The 16,527-nt window shown below is 41.3% G+C and overlaps 2 protein-coding genes across 4 annotated transcripts in view; both read left to right on the top strand.

The window, feature by feature from the left end:
* The window catches only part of CDC20B (cell division cycle 20B), a gene marked incomplete at both ends in the record, with an annotated part of 71,761 nt that extends 55,282 nt beyond the window's left edge, over nucleotides 1-16,479 (top strand). Inside the window, 3 exons of one of the 3 annotated variants that reach the window (XM_079702897.1) lie at nucleotides 294-419; nucleotides 926-1,043; nucleotides 16,379-16,479. In XM_079702897.1, the coding sequence (XP_079559023.1) occupies nucleotides 294-419; nucleotides 926-1,043; nucleotides 16,379-16,479 (345 nt within the window). The remainder of the gene's footprint in view (nucleotides 1-293; nucleotides 420-925; nucleotides 1,044-16,378) is intronic. The other 2 variants (XM_079702898.1, XM_079702899.1) reach the window with 2 other exon arrangements.
* On the top strand, nucleotides 5,474-5,788 carry LOC307052110 (vesicle-associated membrane protein 3; the record flags this gene model as incomplete). Its single annotated transcript, XM_079702904.1, has 1 exon — nucleotides 5,474-5,788. The coding sequence occupies one exon, from the start codon at nucleotides 5,474-5,476 to the stop codon at nucleotides 5,786-5,788; it is 315 nt and encodes a 104-aa protein (XP_079559030.1).
* Nucleotides 16,480-16,527: the final 48 nt, after the last annotated feature.

The raw sequence follows: 16,527 nt of genomic DNA on the forward strand, positions 1-16,527 counted from the left end.
TTGCCCCAGAGGATGTGTTGAATGAAGCTTTTCAAACATATTATTGTGTGGTTTTTCTATGTTTAAAATATTTGCAATTGTTATCTAAATTTGAAAAAGGCACCAATATGTGATTTCTATTCCCTGAGAAGTAATCTCTGGAGAGTAAAGTAGCTCTTGCCTTTGGATCAGAGGTCCTGGAGATCTGCCACGGGGACAGAACTCTGGAACTTCTGCTTATATGCATGCAGCTCATTCATGAGTTCACCTTCTCCAAAGCTGACCTGCCTGTGTGATTATTTGGAACTTTAAAGGCCATGGATTGGTGTCCCTGGCAGTCTGAAATCCTCGCTGTTGGAGGAGGAGTGAAGGATGGACACTTACATATCCTGGACATAAATACTGGGCAGAGCATCCAGACCCCAAGCACAAACTCACAGGTAAACGTCTTTCAGGGAGTTTACCTTCATTCTGATCTTCTAGAATCTTATGAAAATAACTTATGATAGAGCATAGGACCCAAACACACCTCTCTTTACCTGCTAAGTCTACAGGAATTTCAGTTCTTAAGAGTTTCTTTTTGTAAAACCTTCTTCATCTGTCAGTTGAAAGTTAATTTAACTTGTGTATCCTTTTGTTTTTCATTTCCCTTCTTTCTCAGCACTGCTTTGACTGAGAAACTTGAGAGTAGTCTGACTATTCCTGGACAATGATCATAGTCCACTTCAATTCATAGGTTCATTGTGCCTAAGCCTATTTGTATATTTAGTCTTTTGTTGCCTTGGGATAAACTTTCCTAGAACTAACATAATTCCTCTAATACCCTAACCCCATGTATGGACTGGAGGATAGATGTGGACAGAGCATACTGACTAGAATCAGTTTAAAATGCATTCAATGAATCAGAAAATGCCATAATTCTATATTTTGGGGGTCATTATTACAGATTTGTTCCCTAATCTGGCTACCTAAGACAAAGGAAATCGCAACTGGCCAAGGGTCTCCTAAGAATGATGTGACTGTGTGGTCCTGTCCTGCTCTGGCCAGGTCACGTGGGTTTTTTGGTAAGTAAATAAGTAAGTAAAATTCCACGTACCTATTGCAAAGTGAGCTGCTACTGGTGGAAAAATCTATGAATGGAAGATTTTCTCCATCTGGTTCTTTGAAGTATATATTTTATCAGAGGAAAAACCCTACACCCACCACACCTCTGGTGTGAGTGTTTCTGAATTTGATTGTGCGTCACTTATAACTATCATGTCTTCTTGCATTCGTGTATGCAGTGATGATTGTGGACAGTTTTCAAAATGTGTTTCCGAACTCTGGAGTTAGCATTATAACTCATCTTACCCTATTTTGCAGAAGAACCAGCAGAGCTGAAATGTGTGGGAGGTAAGGAAGTATGAAAAGGGTGAGACATTGTTCTATGTGGGGAGACCACTCCAGACTGTGAGACTCTGGGAAGCCTCTGCCCTTTCAAGGCAGACTGCTGTTCTTTCTCGGTGTAGTTCTGTAAATGTTTACTGGTTACTTCTTGAGAACAAGACCCCATGATGGAGAACAAGAGCCGGGCCTTGTCCTCAAGAGCCTTAAATGCTCTTTGGTGCAATCTGAAATGTTAAAGGGGGCTGAGGGAAATAGGGAGACAGAAGTGTTGGCTGGTGAAGGAAGAGCACTGGCATCCAGTCTCTTGTATACCTCTGATTACATATTCTATCTTCTTCCTCTTGCCTCTCAACTTGTCTTCTGTTCATCCCTGAAAGTTATTTATTCAACATTTATTTATTTAGCATCTACTATGTGCCAGGCACTTTTTGTGGCACTGGGAATACACAGGTGAACCAGACAGACAATATCCTTGCCCTCATGGAGCTCACACTTTTGTGGGAGCAGACAGACAAAAACCAAATATATACAATATTAGGTAGTGATAATACCATGACTCTCTTTGGAGAGTCTGAGAATGTTATTGGACACAAGAAAATACCCTTAACAGAAAGACTTCCTGTTTCTGCTGGTCAGGCTGGCTGGAGCTCAGGTTAGCCTCAAAATGACTATATATCCTTCAGATGTTATACTGTGTGACTTGGTGAATAAAAATACAGGCATGGTACAGCCACTATGGAGAACAGTATGTAGGTTCCTTAAAAAACTAAAAATAGAACTACCATACAACCCAGCAATCCCACTACTGGACATATACCCTGAGAAAACCATAATTCAAAAAGAATTATGTACCACAATGTTCATTGCAGCTCTATTTACAATAGCCAGGACATGGAAGCAACTTAAGTGTCCATTGACAGTTGAATGGATAAAGAAGAGGTGGCACATATATACAATGGAGTATTACTCAGCCATAAAAAGAAATGAAATTGAGTTATTTGTAGTGAGGTGGATGGACCTAGAGACTGTCATACAGAGTGAAGTAAGTCAGAAAGAGTAAAACAAATACCCTATGCTAACACATATATATGGAATCTTTAAAAAAAAAAAGATGGTTATGAAGAACCTAGGGGCAGGTCAGGAATAAAGACGCAGACCTACTAGAGAATGGACTTCAGGACACGGGGAGGGGGAAGGGTAAGCTGGGAAAAAGTGAGAGAATGGCATGGACATAAAAACACTACCAGAGCCGGAGGAAGATGGCGGAAGAGTAAGACGCGGAGATCACCTTCCTCCCCACAGATACATCAGAAATTCATCTACACGTGGAACAACTCCAACAGAACACCTACTGAACGCTGACAGAAGACCTCAGACCCACCAAAAGGCAAGAAACTCCCCACATACCTGGGTAGGTCAAAAGAAAAAAAGAATAAACAGAGACAATAGGATATGGACGGGACCTGCACCAGTGGGAGGGAGCCGTGAAGGAGGGAAGGTTTCCACACACTACAAGCCCCTTCGAGGGCGGAGACTGCAGGTGGCGGAGGGGGAAAGCTTCGGAGTAGCGGAGGAGAGCACAGCAACAGGGGTGTGGAGGGCAAAGCAGAGAGATTTTGGCACAGAGGATCGGTGCCCTCAGGCACACACCAGCCCGAGAGACTTGTCTGCTCGGCCGCCAGGGCGGGCGGGGCTGGGAGCTGAGGCTCGGGTATCGGCTTTCAGTCGGAGCGCAGGGAGAGGACTGGGGCTGGCGGCAGGAAGAGAGCCTGAAGGGGTTAGTGCTAGCCCGGAGGGAGTCCGGGGAAAGGGTCTGGAGCTGCCGGAGAGGCAAGAGACTTTTTTCCCTTTTGTTGCCTGGTGCGCGAGGAGAGGGCATTCCCCTCCCTCCCCTCTGCCTGAGTGAGCCAGAGCCCCCGAATCAGCGGCTCCTTTAAACCCGTCCTGTCTGAGCGAAGAACGGACGCCCTCCGGCGACCTACGCGCAGAGGCGGGGCCAGGTCCAAGGCTGAGACCCGGGAGCTGTGAGAGCAGAGACAGGGAAATCTCTCTGTGCAGCCTCCGAGGCAGCGGATTAAAGCTCCACGGTCCATTTGATGTGCCCTGCGTCTGTGGAGTGTATGAATGGACAGCGAATCATCCCAAATTGAGGAAGTGGACTTTGAGGACAAGATTTAAGACTTTCCCCCCTTTTTACAACGAATTATCCCAAATTAAGGAGGTGGACTTAGCAAGATTTCAGACTTTTCGCCCTTTTCCTCTTTTTACAACGAATTATCCCAAATCGAGGAGGTGGACTTGGAGAGCAAGATTTTTGATTTTTCCCCCTGCTCTCTTTTTGTGAATGTGTATGTGTAATCTTCTGTGTAAGATTCTCTCTGTATAGCTTTGCTTCCACCATATGTCCCAGGGTTCTTTCGGTCCGTGTTTTTTTTCAATAATTACTTTTTAATTTTAATAACGCTACTATATTTCATACTTTATTCTATTTTACTTTACCTGCTCTTTCTTTTTTTCCTCCCTTCCCTTCCTCCCTCCCTCCCTCCGCTCCTCCTTTCCTTCTTTCTTTTTCTTTCCTCCATCCCTCCCTCCCTCCCACCCTTCTTCTTTCCACTTTCTTTTTCTTTCCTTCCTTCCTCCCTCCCTCCCTCCTGTCTTTCTTTCTTTCTTTCCTTCCTCCCTCCCTCCCTCTCTTCTTCCATTCACTCTTCCTTTTGCTTTCATTCCTCCCTCCCTCCCTCCTTTCTTTCCTTTCTTTCCATCCTTCCTCCCGCCCTCCTTTCTTTCTTTCTTCCTTCCTTCCTTCCTTCCCTTCTTCCTTTCTTTCAATCTCTCTTTCTTTCTTCTACTAATTATTTCTTTCTACTTTTTCTCACTGTTATTCTGAGCCGGGTGGATGAAAGGCTCTTGGTGCTGCAGCCAGGAGTCAGTGCTGTGCCTCTGAAGTGGGAGAGCCAACTTCAGGACACGGGTCCACAAGAGACCTCCCAGCTCCACATAATATCAAGCAGCGAAAATCTCCCAGGGATCTCCATCTCAACACCAGCACCCAGCTTCAGTCAACGACCAGCAAGCTACAGTGCTGGTCACCTTATGCCAAGCAACTAGCAAGGCAGGAACACAACCCCACCCATTAGCAGAGAGGATACCTAAAAACATAATAAGGCCACAGGCACCCCAAAACACACCACCAGATGTGGACCTGTCCACCAGAAAGATAAGACCGAGCTTCAACCACCAGAACACAGGCATTAGTCCCCCCCACCAGGAAGCCTACACAACCTACTGAAACAACCTTAGCCACGGGGGACAGACACCAAAAACAACGGGAACTACGAATCTGCAGCCTGCAAAAAGGAGACCCCAAACACAGTAACATAAGCAAAATGAGAAAGCAGAAAAACACACAGCAGGTGAAGGAGCAAGATAAAAACCTACCAGACCTAACAAATGAAGAGGTAATAGGCAGTCTACCTGAAAAAGAATTCAGAATAATGATAGTAAAGCTGATCCAAGATTCTATTTCCCAGATCCAAAATCTTGGAAATAGAATAGACAAAATGCAAGAAACAGTTAACAAGGACCTAGAAGAACTAAAGATGAATCAAGCATCGATTAAAAACACAATAAATGAAATGAAAAATACTCTAGATGGGATCAATAGCAGAATAACTGAGGCAGAAGAACGGATAAGTGAGGTGGAAGATAAAATAGTGGAAAGAACTGCTGCAGAGCAAAATAAAGAAAAAAGAATGAAAAGAACAGAGGACAGTCTCAGAGACCTCTGGGACAACATTAAACGCACCAACATTCGAATTATAGGGGTTCCAGAAGAAGAAGAGAAAAAGAAAGGGACTGAGAAAATATTTGAAGAGATTATAGTTGAAAACTTCCCTAATATGGGAAAGGAAATAGTTAATCAAGTCCAGGAGGCACAGAGAGTCCCATACAGAATAAATCCAAGAAGAAATACGCCAAGACACATATTAATCAAACTGTCAAAAATTAAACACAAAGAAATCATATTAAAAGCAGCAAGGGGAGGTCTCAGGTCTCCTGTCGCGCTGCCCCGGTCCGCCGATCCTCGCCCGCTGCCGCCGCCGCCAAAATGACTACAAGCGTGCCTGCAGGGTCAAGCGCTGCCTCTGGCAGTAGTAGAAGACTTCAGCAGACACAAAATCAAGTGGATGAGGTGGTGGACATCATGAGGGTCAACGTGGATAAGGTGTTGGAAAGAGATCAGAAGCTCTCTGAGTTGGATGACCGTGCAGACGCACTGCAGGCAGGAGCCTCCCAATTTGAAACGAGTGCTGCCAAGCTGAAGAGAAAATACTGGTGGAAGAATTGCAAGATGTGGGCAATAGGGATCAGCGTTGTTGTCATCATCATCGTCATCATCATTGTGTGGAGTGTTTCTTCCTGAAGAACCAGTGAAACTCCAGCCTGCTGTTCAAGAAACCTCTTCAAGAGTTTTGGTTTAGAACCTGCTATATTATCAAGCTTACCTACTGTTATATCTAAAATGATTATTTTCTGTTAGTGACTGTAAAGTTTGTTTTCTAGGAAATGTGCCTTTGTTTTGTAATATGCACTGCAAACTAGAGGTGTAGTCAGCCCAGCCCCCATTTTGCACAGTGCCTTTTCAAATTTACATATGGGCTGATGAAGAGGACTTCTTAAGTTGCAGAGTGTAATAACCTAGCAGTAATGTTGTCTGATTAACTGCCAGTGATTCCAGTTAAGGAAATTTGTTCCAAGTTAGCTGTCCTAGTCACATGACATTACCCTCATTTTAAACCTTTGGGTAGTCAGATTCCAATTTGTGCCTTCCAGAAAGAACACTACTGCCTAACACAAATACAGGCTGTGCCTTATTTTGCTATTTTTCTGATTCCCTTTAAGAGAACTCTCTACTGTTTATAAACACTGCTGACGTTTTCGCTGTATTTAAAACAAGATGCTGGTAAAGAGTTTTTGCTCCTGCGTTAGATATGAAGATGTTTACTTTCTTGTTACTGTTATGTATCACTTGCTAAAAATATTGTTTTAATCAGAAATAATAACCTCGTTAAAACATTTTTATAGAACTGTGGCTGTGACCAAAGTTCCTGTTTTGCCAAAAAGTTAAATCCCAGTCAGATGTCGAGTCTGTTCCTGGTAGATGAGTTCAGAAAAGTGACCAGTGGGACTCAAGGTGCCCTTCAGAATTAAAATTGTAATATTGTGTGTGAACCTCTGACATCCTGGCAGGCCTTTCTTGCCCTTGAAAGGCTGTAGGTCTTGCGACTCTCCTTCCGATCCAGCATTTTTCCTGGGGGTTAGAGAGGGTTTGAGCTCAACTGACCATCTCATTCCTGTAGACAGAGTTTTACCCAGCCATGTGCAGGTTATCAGCTGTAGACTCCAATATGTTTCTAGTAATTACGTGAGCAACAGTGCTGTAGTCTTCAAGTGAGACCATCTGTGAACTGCTCATTTTCTGGTCCAGTCCCCACGGACGATAGTTTTTTGGAGTTTGTTTCCTATTTTGATCCATAGTCCACTTCCTAAATCTGCCTTCTAAATTATGCTCTCGATTAGGCATTGGTCAGGGGGGACGAGATTTTACAGAGGATAGCTAACCAGAGACACTTTCTTTGATGTCACAGACTGTCTGCATAAGATGCTGCTTTGGGAATAGCTGTTGTCATCTGAGAGGCTTTTGTTGTGTACGTGAGACTTTGGACATCAGGGTGTGTGGCTTAAGGACAGGAATTCAGGTAGGAATGAAAACAGGCGAGGAGGCACTGAGGGGGAAAGGAGCCTTACCACCCTGTGGCTCACTGTTAGCGGAGTATTCTCAAATTCTTGTTCACACACACGTTTGTGACTTACAGAGCAACAGTTAAGGTGCACCAGGACCCAGGTTCCATTTCTGTAATATCTTGTTCCCCTGACATCAGTGAAATGGTGTGAAGTTGAAAATATGCCTTGCAGTGTGCCCACCTGGGAAGAAGGGAGCAGCCGTCAGTGTCGGGACGCTGGCCCACCCTCGGCTCAGGTCTCCGGCCGGGTCTGACTGAATCCTTGGTGCTCTCTCCTTGGCCTCGATGCTCAGTCCCATGTAACCCACTGGCTGCTGCGTTAACCCAGGAATGCTTCGCCTATATCTGTGCATTTAGCTGGGAAGTCGACCACTATAATAAACTGAATAAAGTGTTTATAAACATAAAAAAAAAAAAAAAAAAAAAAAAAAAAAAAAAAGCAGCAAGGGAAAAACAACAAATAACACACAAGGGAATCCCCATCAGGTTAACAGCTGATCTCTCAGCAGAAACTCTACAAGCCAGAAGGGAGTGGCAGGACATAATTAAAGTGATGAAGGAGAGAAACCTGCAACCAAGATTACTCTACCCAGCAAGGATCTCATTCAGATTTGATGGAGAAATTAAAACCTTTACAGACAAGCAAAAGCTGAGAGAGTTCAGCACCACCAAACCAGCTTTACAACAAATGCTAAAGGAACTTCTCTAGGCAAGAAACACAACAGAAGGACTATACCTACAATAACGAACCCAAAGCCATTAAGGAAATGGGAATAGGAACATACATATCAATAATTACCTTAAATGTAAATGGACTAAATGCTCCCACCAAAAGACACAGAGTGGCTGAATGGATACAAAAACAAGACCCATATATATGCTGTCTACAAGAGACCCACTTCAGACCTAGAGACACATACAGATTGAAAGTAAGGGGATGGAAAAAGATATTCCATGCAAATGGAAATCAAAAGAAAGCTGGAGTAGCAATTCTTATATCAGACAAAATAGACTTTAAAATAAAGACTATTAGAAGAGACAAAGAAGGACACTACATAACGATAAAGGGATCGATCCAAGAAGAAGATATAACAATTGTAAATATTTATGCACCCAACATAGGAGCACCTCAATACATAAGGCAAATACTAACAGCCATAAAAGGGGAAATCGACAGTAACACAATCATAGTAGGGGACTTTAACACCCCACTTTCACCAATGGACAGATCATCCAAAATGAAAATAAATAAGGAAACACAAGCTTTAAATGATACATTAAACAAGATGGACTTAATTGATATTTATAGGACATTCCACCCAAAAACAACAGAATACACATTTTTCTCAAGTGCTCATGGAACATTCTCCAGGATAGATCATATCTTGGGTCACAAATCAAGCCTTGGTAAATTTAAGAAAATTGAAATTGTATCAAGTATCTTTTCCGACCACAATGCTATGAGACTAGACATCAATTACAGGAAAAGATCTGTAAAAAATACAGACACATGGAGGCTAAACAATACACTACTCAATAATGAAGTGATCACTGAAGAAATCAAAGAGGAAATTAAGAAATACTTAGAAACAAATGACAATGGAGACACGACGACCCAAAACCTATGGGACGCAGCAAAAGCAGTTCTAAGGGGGAAGTTTATAGCAATACAATCCCACCTTAAGAAACAGGAAACATTTCGAGTAAACAACCTGACCCTGCACCTAAAGCAATTAGAGAAAGAAGAACAAAAAACCCCCAAAGTTAGCAGAAGGAAAGAAATCATAAAGATCAGATCAGAAATAAATGAAAAAGAAATGAAGGAAACGATAGCAAAGATCAACCAAACTAAAAGCTGGTTCTTTGAGAAGATAAACAAAATTGACAAACCATTAGGCAGACTCATCAAGAAAAGAAGGGAGAAGACTCAAATCAGTAGAATTAGAAATGAAAAAGGAGAAGTAACAACTGACACTGCAGAAATACAAAAGATCATGAGAGATTACTATAAGCAACTCTATGCCAATAAAATGGACAACCTGGAAGAAATGGACAAATTCTTAGAAATGCACAACCTACCAAGACTGACTCAGGAAGAAATAGAAAATATGAATAGACCAATCACAAGCACTGAAATTGAAACTGTGATTAAAAATCTTCCATCAAACAAAAGCCCAGGACCAGATGGCTTCACAGGCGAATTCTATCAAACATTTAGAGAAGAGCTAACACCCATCCTTCTGAAACTCTTCCAAACAATATCAGAGGAAGGAACACTCCCAAACTCATTCTATGAGGCCACCATCACCTTGATACCAAAACCAGGCAAGGATGTCACAAAGAAAGAAAACTACAGGCCAATATCACTGATGAACATAGATGCAAAAATCCTCAACAAAATACTAGCAAACAGAATCCAACAGCACATTAAAAGGATCATACACCATGATCAAGTGGGGTTTATTCCAGGAATGCAAGGATTCTTCAATATACGCAAATCAATCAGTGTGATACACCATATTAACAAGTTGAAGGAAAAAAACCATATGATCATCTCAATAGATGCAGAGAAAGCTTTCGACAAAATTCAACACCCATTTATGATAAAAACCCTGCAGAAAGTAGGCATAGAGGGAACTTTCCTCAACATAATAAAGGCCATATATGACAAACCCACAGCCAACATTGTCCTCAATGGTGAAAAACTGAAACCATTTCCACTAAGATCAGGAACAAGACAAGGCTGCCCACTCTCACCACTCTTATTCAACATAGTTTTGGAAGTTTTAGCCACAGCAATCAGAGAAGAAAAGGAAATAAAAGGAATCCAAATTGGAAAAGAAGAAGTAAAGCTGTCACTGTTTGCAGATGACATGATACTATACATAGAGAATCCTAAAGATGCTACCGAAAAACTACTAGAGCTAATCAATGAATTTGGTAAAGTAGCAGGATACAAAATTAATGCACAGAAATCTCTGGCATTCCTGTACACTAATGATGAAAAATCTGAAAATGAAATCAAGAAAACACTCCCATTTACCATTGCAACAAAAAGAATAAAATATCTAGGAATAAACCTACCTAAGGAGACAAAAGACCTGTATGCAGAAAATTATAAGACACTGATGAAAGAAATTAAAGATGATATAAATAGATGGAGAGATATACCATGCTCCTGGATTGGAAGAATCAATATTGTGAAAATGACTCTACTACCCAAAGCAATCTACAGATTCAATGCAATCCCTATCAAACTACCACTGGCATTTTTCACAGAACTAGAACAAAAAATTTCAAAATTTGTTTGGAAAAACAAAAGACCCCGAATAGCCAAAGCAATCTTGAGAACGAAAAACGGAGCTGGAGGAATCAGGCTGCCTGACTTCAGACTATATTACAAAGCTACAGTAATTAAGACAGTGTGGTACTGGCATAAAAACAGAAAGATAGATCAGTGGATCAGGATAGAAAGCCCAGAGATAAACCCACGCACATATGGCCAACTTATCTTTGATAAAGGAGGCAGGAATGTACAGTGGAGAAAGGACAGCCTCTTCAATAAGTGGTGCTGGGAAAACTGGACAGGGACATGTAAAAGTATGAGATTAGATCATTCCCTAACACCATACACAAAAATAAGCTCAAAATGGATTAAAGACCTAAATGTAAGGCCAGAAACTATCAAACTCTTAGAGGAAAACATAGGTAGAACACTCTATGACATAAATCACAGCAAGATCCTTTTGGACCCACCTCCTAGAGAAATGGAACTAAAAACAAAGATAAACAAATGGGACCTAATGAAACTTCAAAGCTTTTGCACAGCAAAGGAAACCATAAACAAGACCAAAAGACAACCCTCAGAATGGGAGAAAATATTTGCAAATGAAGCAACTGACAAAGGATTAATCTCCAAAATTTATAAACAGCTCATGCAGCTCAATAGCAAAAAAACAAACAACCCAATCCAAAAATGGGCAGCAGACTTAAATAGGCATTTCTCCAAAGAAGATATACAGACTGCCAACAAACACATGAAAGAATGCTCAACATCATTAATCATCAGAGAAATGCAAATCAAAACTACAATGAGATATCATCTCACACCAGTCAGAATGGCCATCATCAAGAAATCTAGAAACAATAAATGCTGGAGAGGGTGTGGAGAAAAGGGAACACTCTTGCACTGCTGGTGGGAATGTGAATTGGTACAGCCACTATGGAGAACAGTATGGAGGTTCCTTAAAAAACTAAAAATAGAACTACCATATGACCCAGCAATCCCACTACTAGGCATATACCCTGAGAAAACCATAATTCAAAAAGAGACATGTACCAAAATGTTCATTGCAGCTCTATTCACAATAGCCCGGAGCTGGAAACAACCTAAGTGTCCATCATCGGATGAATGGATAAAGAAGATGTGGCACATATATACAATGGAAGATTACTCAGCCATAAAAAGAAACGAAACTGAGCTATTTGTAATGAGGTGGATAGACCTAGAGTCTGTCATACAGAGTGAAGTAAGTCAGAAAGAGAAAGACAAATACCGTATGCTAACACATATATATGGAATTTAAAAAAAAAAAAATGTCATGAAGAACCTAGGGGTAAAACGGGAATAAAGACACAGACCTACTTGAGAATGGACTTGAGGATATGGGGAAGGGGAAGGGTAAGCTGTGACAAAGGGAAAGAGAGGCATGGACATATATACACTACCAAACGTAAGGTAGGTAGATAGTGGGAAGCAGCCGCAGAGCACAGGGAGATCAGCTCGGTGCTTTGTGACCGCCTGGAGGGGTGGGATGGGGAAGGTGGGAGGGAGGGAGATGCATGAGGGAGGGGATGTGGGAACAGATGTATATGTATGACTGATTCACTTTGTTATAAAGCAGAAACTAATAAAAAAAAAAAAAAAAAAACACTACCAAATGTAAAATCGTTAGCTAGTGGGAAGCAGCCGCATAGCACAGGGAGATCAGCTCGGTGCTTTGTGACCACCTAGAGGGGTGGGATAGGGAGTGTGGGAGGGAGGGAGATGCAAGAGGGAAGAGATATGGGGATACATGTGTATGTATAGCTGATTCACTTTGTTATAAAGCAGAAACTAACATGTCATTGTAAAGCAATTATACTCCAATAAAAACGTTAACAAAAAAAATACAGGCAGCTCTTGACAGAGCCACTTCAGTACCAGCACGAATGTAGGAGAAGCATGAGCTGGTCCTTTGCAAATATTTTATCACAATTCACCAGACCTTTTTAGTTTAGAGAAACACTTAAAATCAAGCCTCAAAACCCAGTTCTTTACAAAATTATAATTCCAGCAGCTAGATAGGTCCTTCAGGCAGCTAGGTGGGAGTACTGATAGATACTTGAAGCATTTGCTGATGCTTAGAATAAGGAATGTACTTAGTGCATTTTTGTTTCTCTGTCCTTAATAAGTTATACTTTTCTAGTTTTAATGACTTGTGATTTTTTTTTCATTGATATTAGATAGCTCTCCAAAGGTACATTTAACCTTTTCTCCTTCCTTTAAAATGCTTTTGGCTGGAGAAGATGCAGTTAATTTTGAACTTTTAGACACTAATTTTCATCTCTAACTCAGTAGTTTCTGCTGTGTACAAGATTTCCCCAAAGTGTTTAGCAGGAAGATTGTTTTACAAACACACATCATGTGGTCAGATACATTTGGAAATTCTGGGTTAAACAAGAACAGTTTTTCTTTCCTAAGAATGTCTCAAAGCCTTTGATACATTATGTGTATTGGGAATCTCCAAGAGGAGTTACAGCATTCTCGGTTTCCCAAATTCATCTGGGAAATCTTTGTATGGGAGAATCTTGAGGTTCTTGCTCGGTGAACATGCTTCAGGGGGCACTGCCACATGGCATGGGGCTGCTGAGGTCTCCAGCTTCTATGTGTTTTTACTGTCTGTCAATGTTTCCATTGTGGGTCAAGATCAGCACTGAAAAAAAAAAAAAGAAATAGAATGGTATAGAATGGAAAAATGGAAAAGTAGGTATTATTTTGTGAATAACTTTTGTCATAGTTATCAGTACATTTGCATGGTCTATGTATGGGGTCACTGCATAAAATGTAGTTTTGACAATGAGTTGTGGTCATAAAGCTGGAAAAATGCTGTTCTAGATTGTGGTCATGCCCTTAGTAAGTCTCACCCTGTTACCCACAGTCATAATTCTCTGGGGGAAAATTTTAGTTAAAGAGGTCTCACCCACCTGACTATAGAAGAAAGATACCTTATAATTCCCCCTCCTAACCACCCCCCGAGAGTTGTAATTTCCAAGGTTTGAAACAGTGGTAGGTAACTTTCTAGTCTATAAGTGAGATCTGGCCTTTGACTGGGTTTCATCAGTCCATTGCATATACGTCAGTATGTGGTTTCATTTATGGATGTAGCTGCATAAAGAAAACCAAACTTTGAATGCTTTCAGTGACAGTACTCTTAGCATGTGGGGATGTAAATCCTAAAAGAGGACTTTCATCTGAGATAAGGTGGCATTTCCCACTATCTAGTAAACTAAGATTGTCACTAATGTGAAAAATGTATTTCAAGAATGTTTTTGTTTCCATCCAAATGCCATATTCCTAACAAGTTCTAGAAGCAGCTATCCACTTTTTTTTTTTTTTTTTTTTTTTAGAAATCTGGGGAGTGAACTGGAGTCTAGCAGATTTTTAGAGACTGTTTATTTTATTTTATTTTTTAAATTTATTTATTTATTTTTGACTGTGTTGGGTCTTCGTTTCTGTGTGAGGGCTTTCTCTAGTTGTGGCAAGCGGGGGCCACTCTTCATCGCGGTGCGTGGGCCTCTCACTATCGCGGCCTCTCTTGTTGCCGAGCACAGGCTCCAGACACGCAGGCTCAGTAGTTGTGGCTCACGGGCCTAGTTGCTCTGTGGCATGTGGGATTTTCCCAGACCAGGGCTTGAACCCGTGTCCCTTGCATTAGCAGGCAGATTCTCAACCACTGCGCCACCAGGGAAGCCCCAGCTATCCACTTTTTAAGTCAAGATATTTTTCAAAGCCTGCTCTATAAAACATTTGGGATTTTTTCCCTGTTATTCCTTTTTCCACTTTCTCTTCTTCCTTCCTCTTCATCTTAACACACCATAATAAAGGATGAAAGAATATTTATTACTGATTATATTTATTGAATAGATTTTTCTTTTTTAGGTTTAATTTTAAAGCATTGGTATAATGATCTATATTTTCCTAACTAAATTAAGTTGCTTTTCATTTATATGGCTCAAATTAAAAAATTTTTAATTTTTAAAAACTAATGGATACTGGCCTTCATTAGAAAAAGAGATTCTTCTTTGCGTTGGATTTGGAGCATGGTAAACAGTTAAAGCATTGAATTGGATTCTAGTTCTGGCTCTGCCATTAATCAGCTGTGTGACCTTGAACAAATTGTTCGATATTCTTAAATTTTTTCTTCATCTGTAAAATAAGAAGATGGCATTATATCTATAAATTTAAACATTTTTAATGCACCAACATGCCTAGGGCCAATCCCATGTCTCCTTGGTGGTGTGTCTGTGCACGTGTGTATGTGTATGTGCGTGTGCGTGTGTGTATGCAGGAAGGAGAGCATTGGGAGTTATGTGTTTAGATGGAAAAAGCCCCAAGTATCTAAGAAATGTCTCCTTTGGGAGTGGAATAGTGTATCTGCACTCCTTGCTGTTGAGAATCTTGTGTCAGAGAACAAGATTATTTCTGAAATTCCAGCTCTCAATTGAGTTGTAAGCAGTACTCCTCCTATGAGGGGGTGGCCACCCACCTCATTTGATTTTAGTTGTGCCCCCAAATACCTACCCACTCAAAAACATATCCAACCTCTTTTTTCCTCTCATCTTGCCAGTCCCAGCTTTCTTTCATGGAGTCAGCTTTGTGGATTTTGGCCTAAAGTTTTTGATCGTGAAAGTTACTGTTGGATTAGGACAGGTTTTGCAAAGTATTTTCCAAGGAACCCTAGTAGTTTGAGATGTTCAAGTCAAAAGGACACTGGTGAAATAAGTTTCAGAACTGCTGCCTATTATAGCCTCTTCTACCAAATATTTCTAATGCATATAGCAGTTTTGAAATAAGGAATCTTGTATAATTTTCTTAACTTGGAGCTTCCAAATTACTGTGAACATTAAAGACTCTTTTCATTTTTAATACCTATCAACCTCGTATAAAACTATTGTTCCACAGAGTGTTCTTTGAGAAATGATCAGATAAATAATAGAAAGAGGGTATTGTCTTCAGAATTCCATATGAAAGACTCATGTATGTTTTGTGAGACAGATTTTTGGGTCCTTTTCCATTAAGCTGCATCAGTTTATTTGATTCGTTTCTTGAAACCAAGATCCCAAAAGCATGACTTTCAGGGAAGGATAAGAAGAGGGATAGAGTGTGTGGTAGGAGCACAGCCGTGGTAATTCCTGTGTGTTGGTGGGTTAGAGAAGATAGAACTAATAATGGTATAAGGCATGAGGGGTGTGGTGAGCTAAAAACTGGTCCCCTCAAAGCTATCCACGTGAAATCCCAGAAACCTGTGAGTGTGACTTTATTTGGTGAAAGGGTCTTTGCAGATGTAATTAAGTTGAAGATTTTGAGATGAGATCATTCTGGATTATCCAGATGGGCCCTAAATGTAATGGCAAGCGTCCTTATAAGAGGCACACATAGGAGAACAGACACACAGAATCAGAGATGGTGTGACCACAGAATCAGAGATGATGTGCCCACAGAAGCAGCGATTAGAGTGATGTGGCTACAATTTGGGGATGGCCAACAACTGCCAGAAACTAGAAGAGGCAGGAAATAGAATCTCCCCTGCTTGCCAAATCCTTGATTTTGGACTTCTGGTCTGAGAGTATAAATTTCCGTTGTCTTTAGCCGTGCAGTTTGTGGTAATTTATTACAGCAGCCTTAGGGAACCAAAACAAGGAGGAAGAGCCCTGAAGGGCAACAGTGGAGCAAAACCTTAGCCACTTTAAGGTGTTACCCAGAGTCCTCCCTGACTGGTGTTTTCCATGGCAAAGGTGCAGTGGGAGCGCCAGCTCTGAACGTGGCAGGGGTTTGGAGGAGCCCTTTATCCTGTATGGGATAACTGGCCCCAGCTTAGGTTGCTTCCCAGTCCTCAGCAACAGCCCTTGACACATGGAACGTGAGCAGTCTGTCCTTATTCCCACAGACCACCGAGGCAGAGTGCTGCACCTGGCTTTGAGTCCAGACCAGACCCGGGTTTTTTCTGCCGCAGCTGATGGCACAGCCTGTGTATGGAATTGCTGCTAGTCACCCAGCCCCTCTCAGCTTCAGCTTCCTCGTTTCTATGTGAGAAAA

This window comes from Hyperoodon ampullatus (genome assembly GCF_949752795.1).
Source record: "Hyperoodon ampullatus genome assembly, chromosome: 4".
In the NCBI taxonomy this organism is placed as follows: Eukaryota; Metazoa; Chordata; class Mammalia; order Artiodactyla; family Ziphiidae; genus Hyperoodon; species Hyperoodon ampullatus.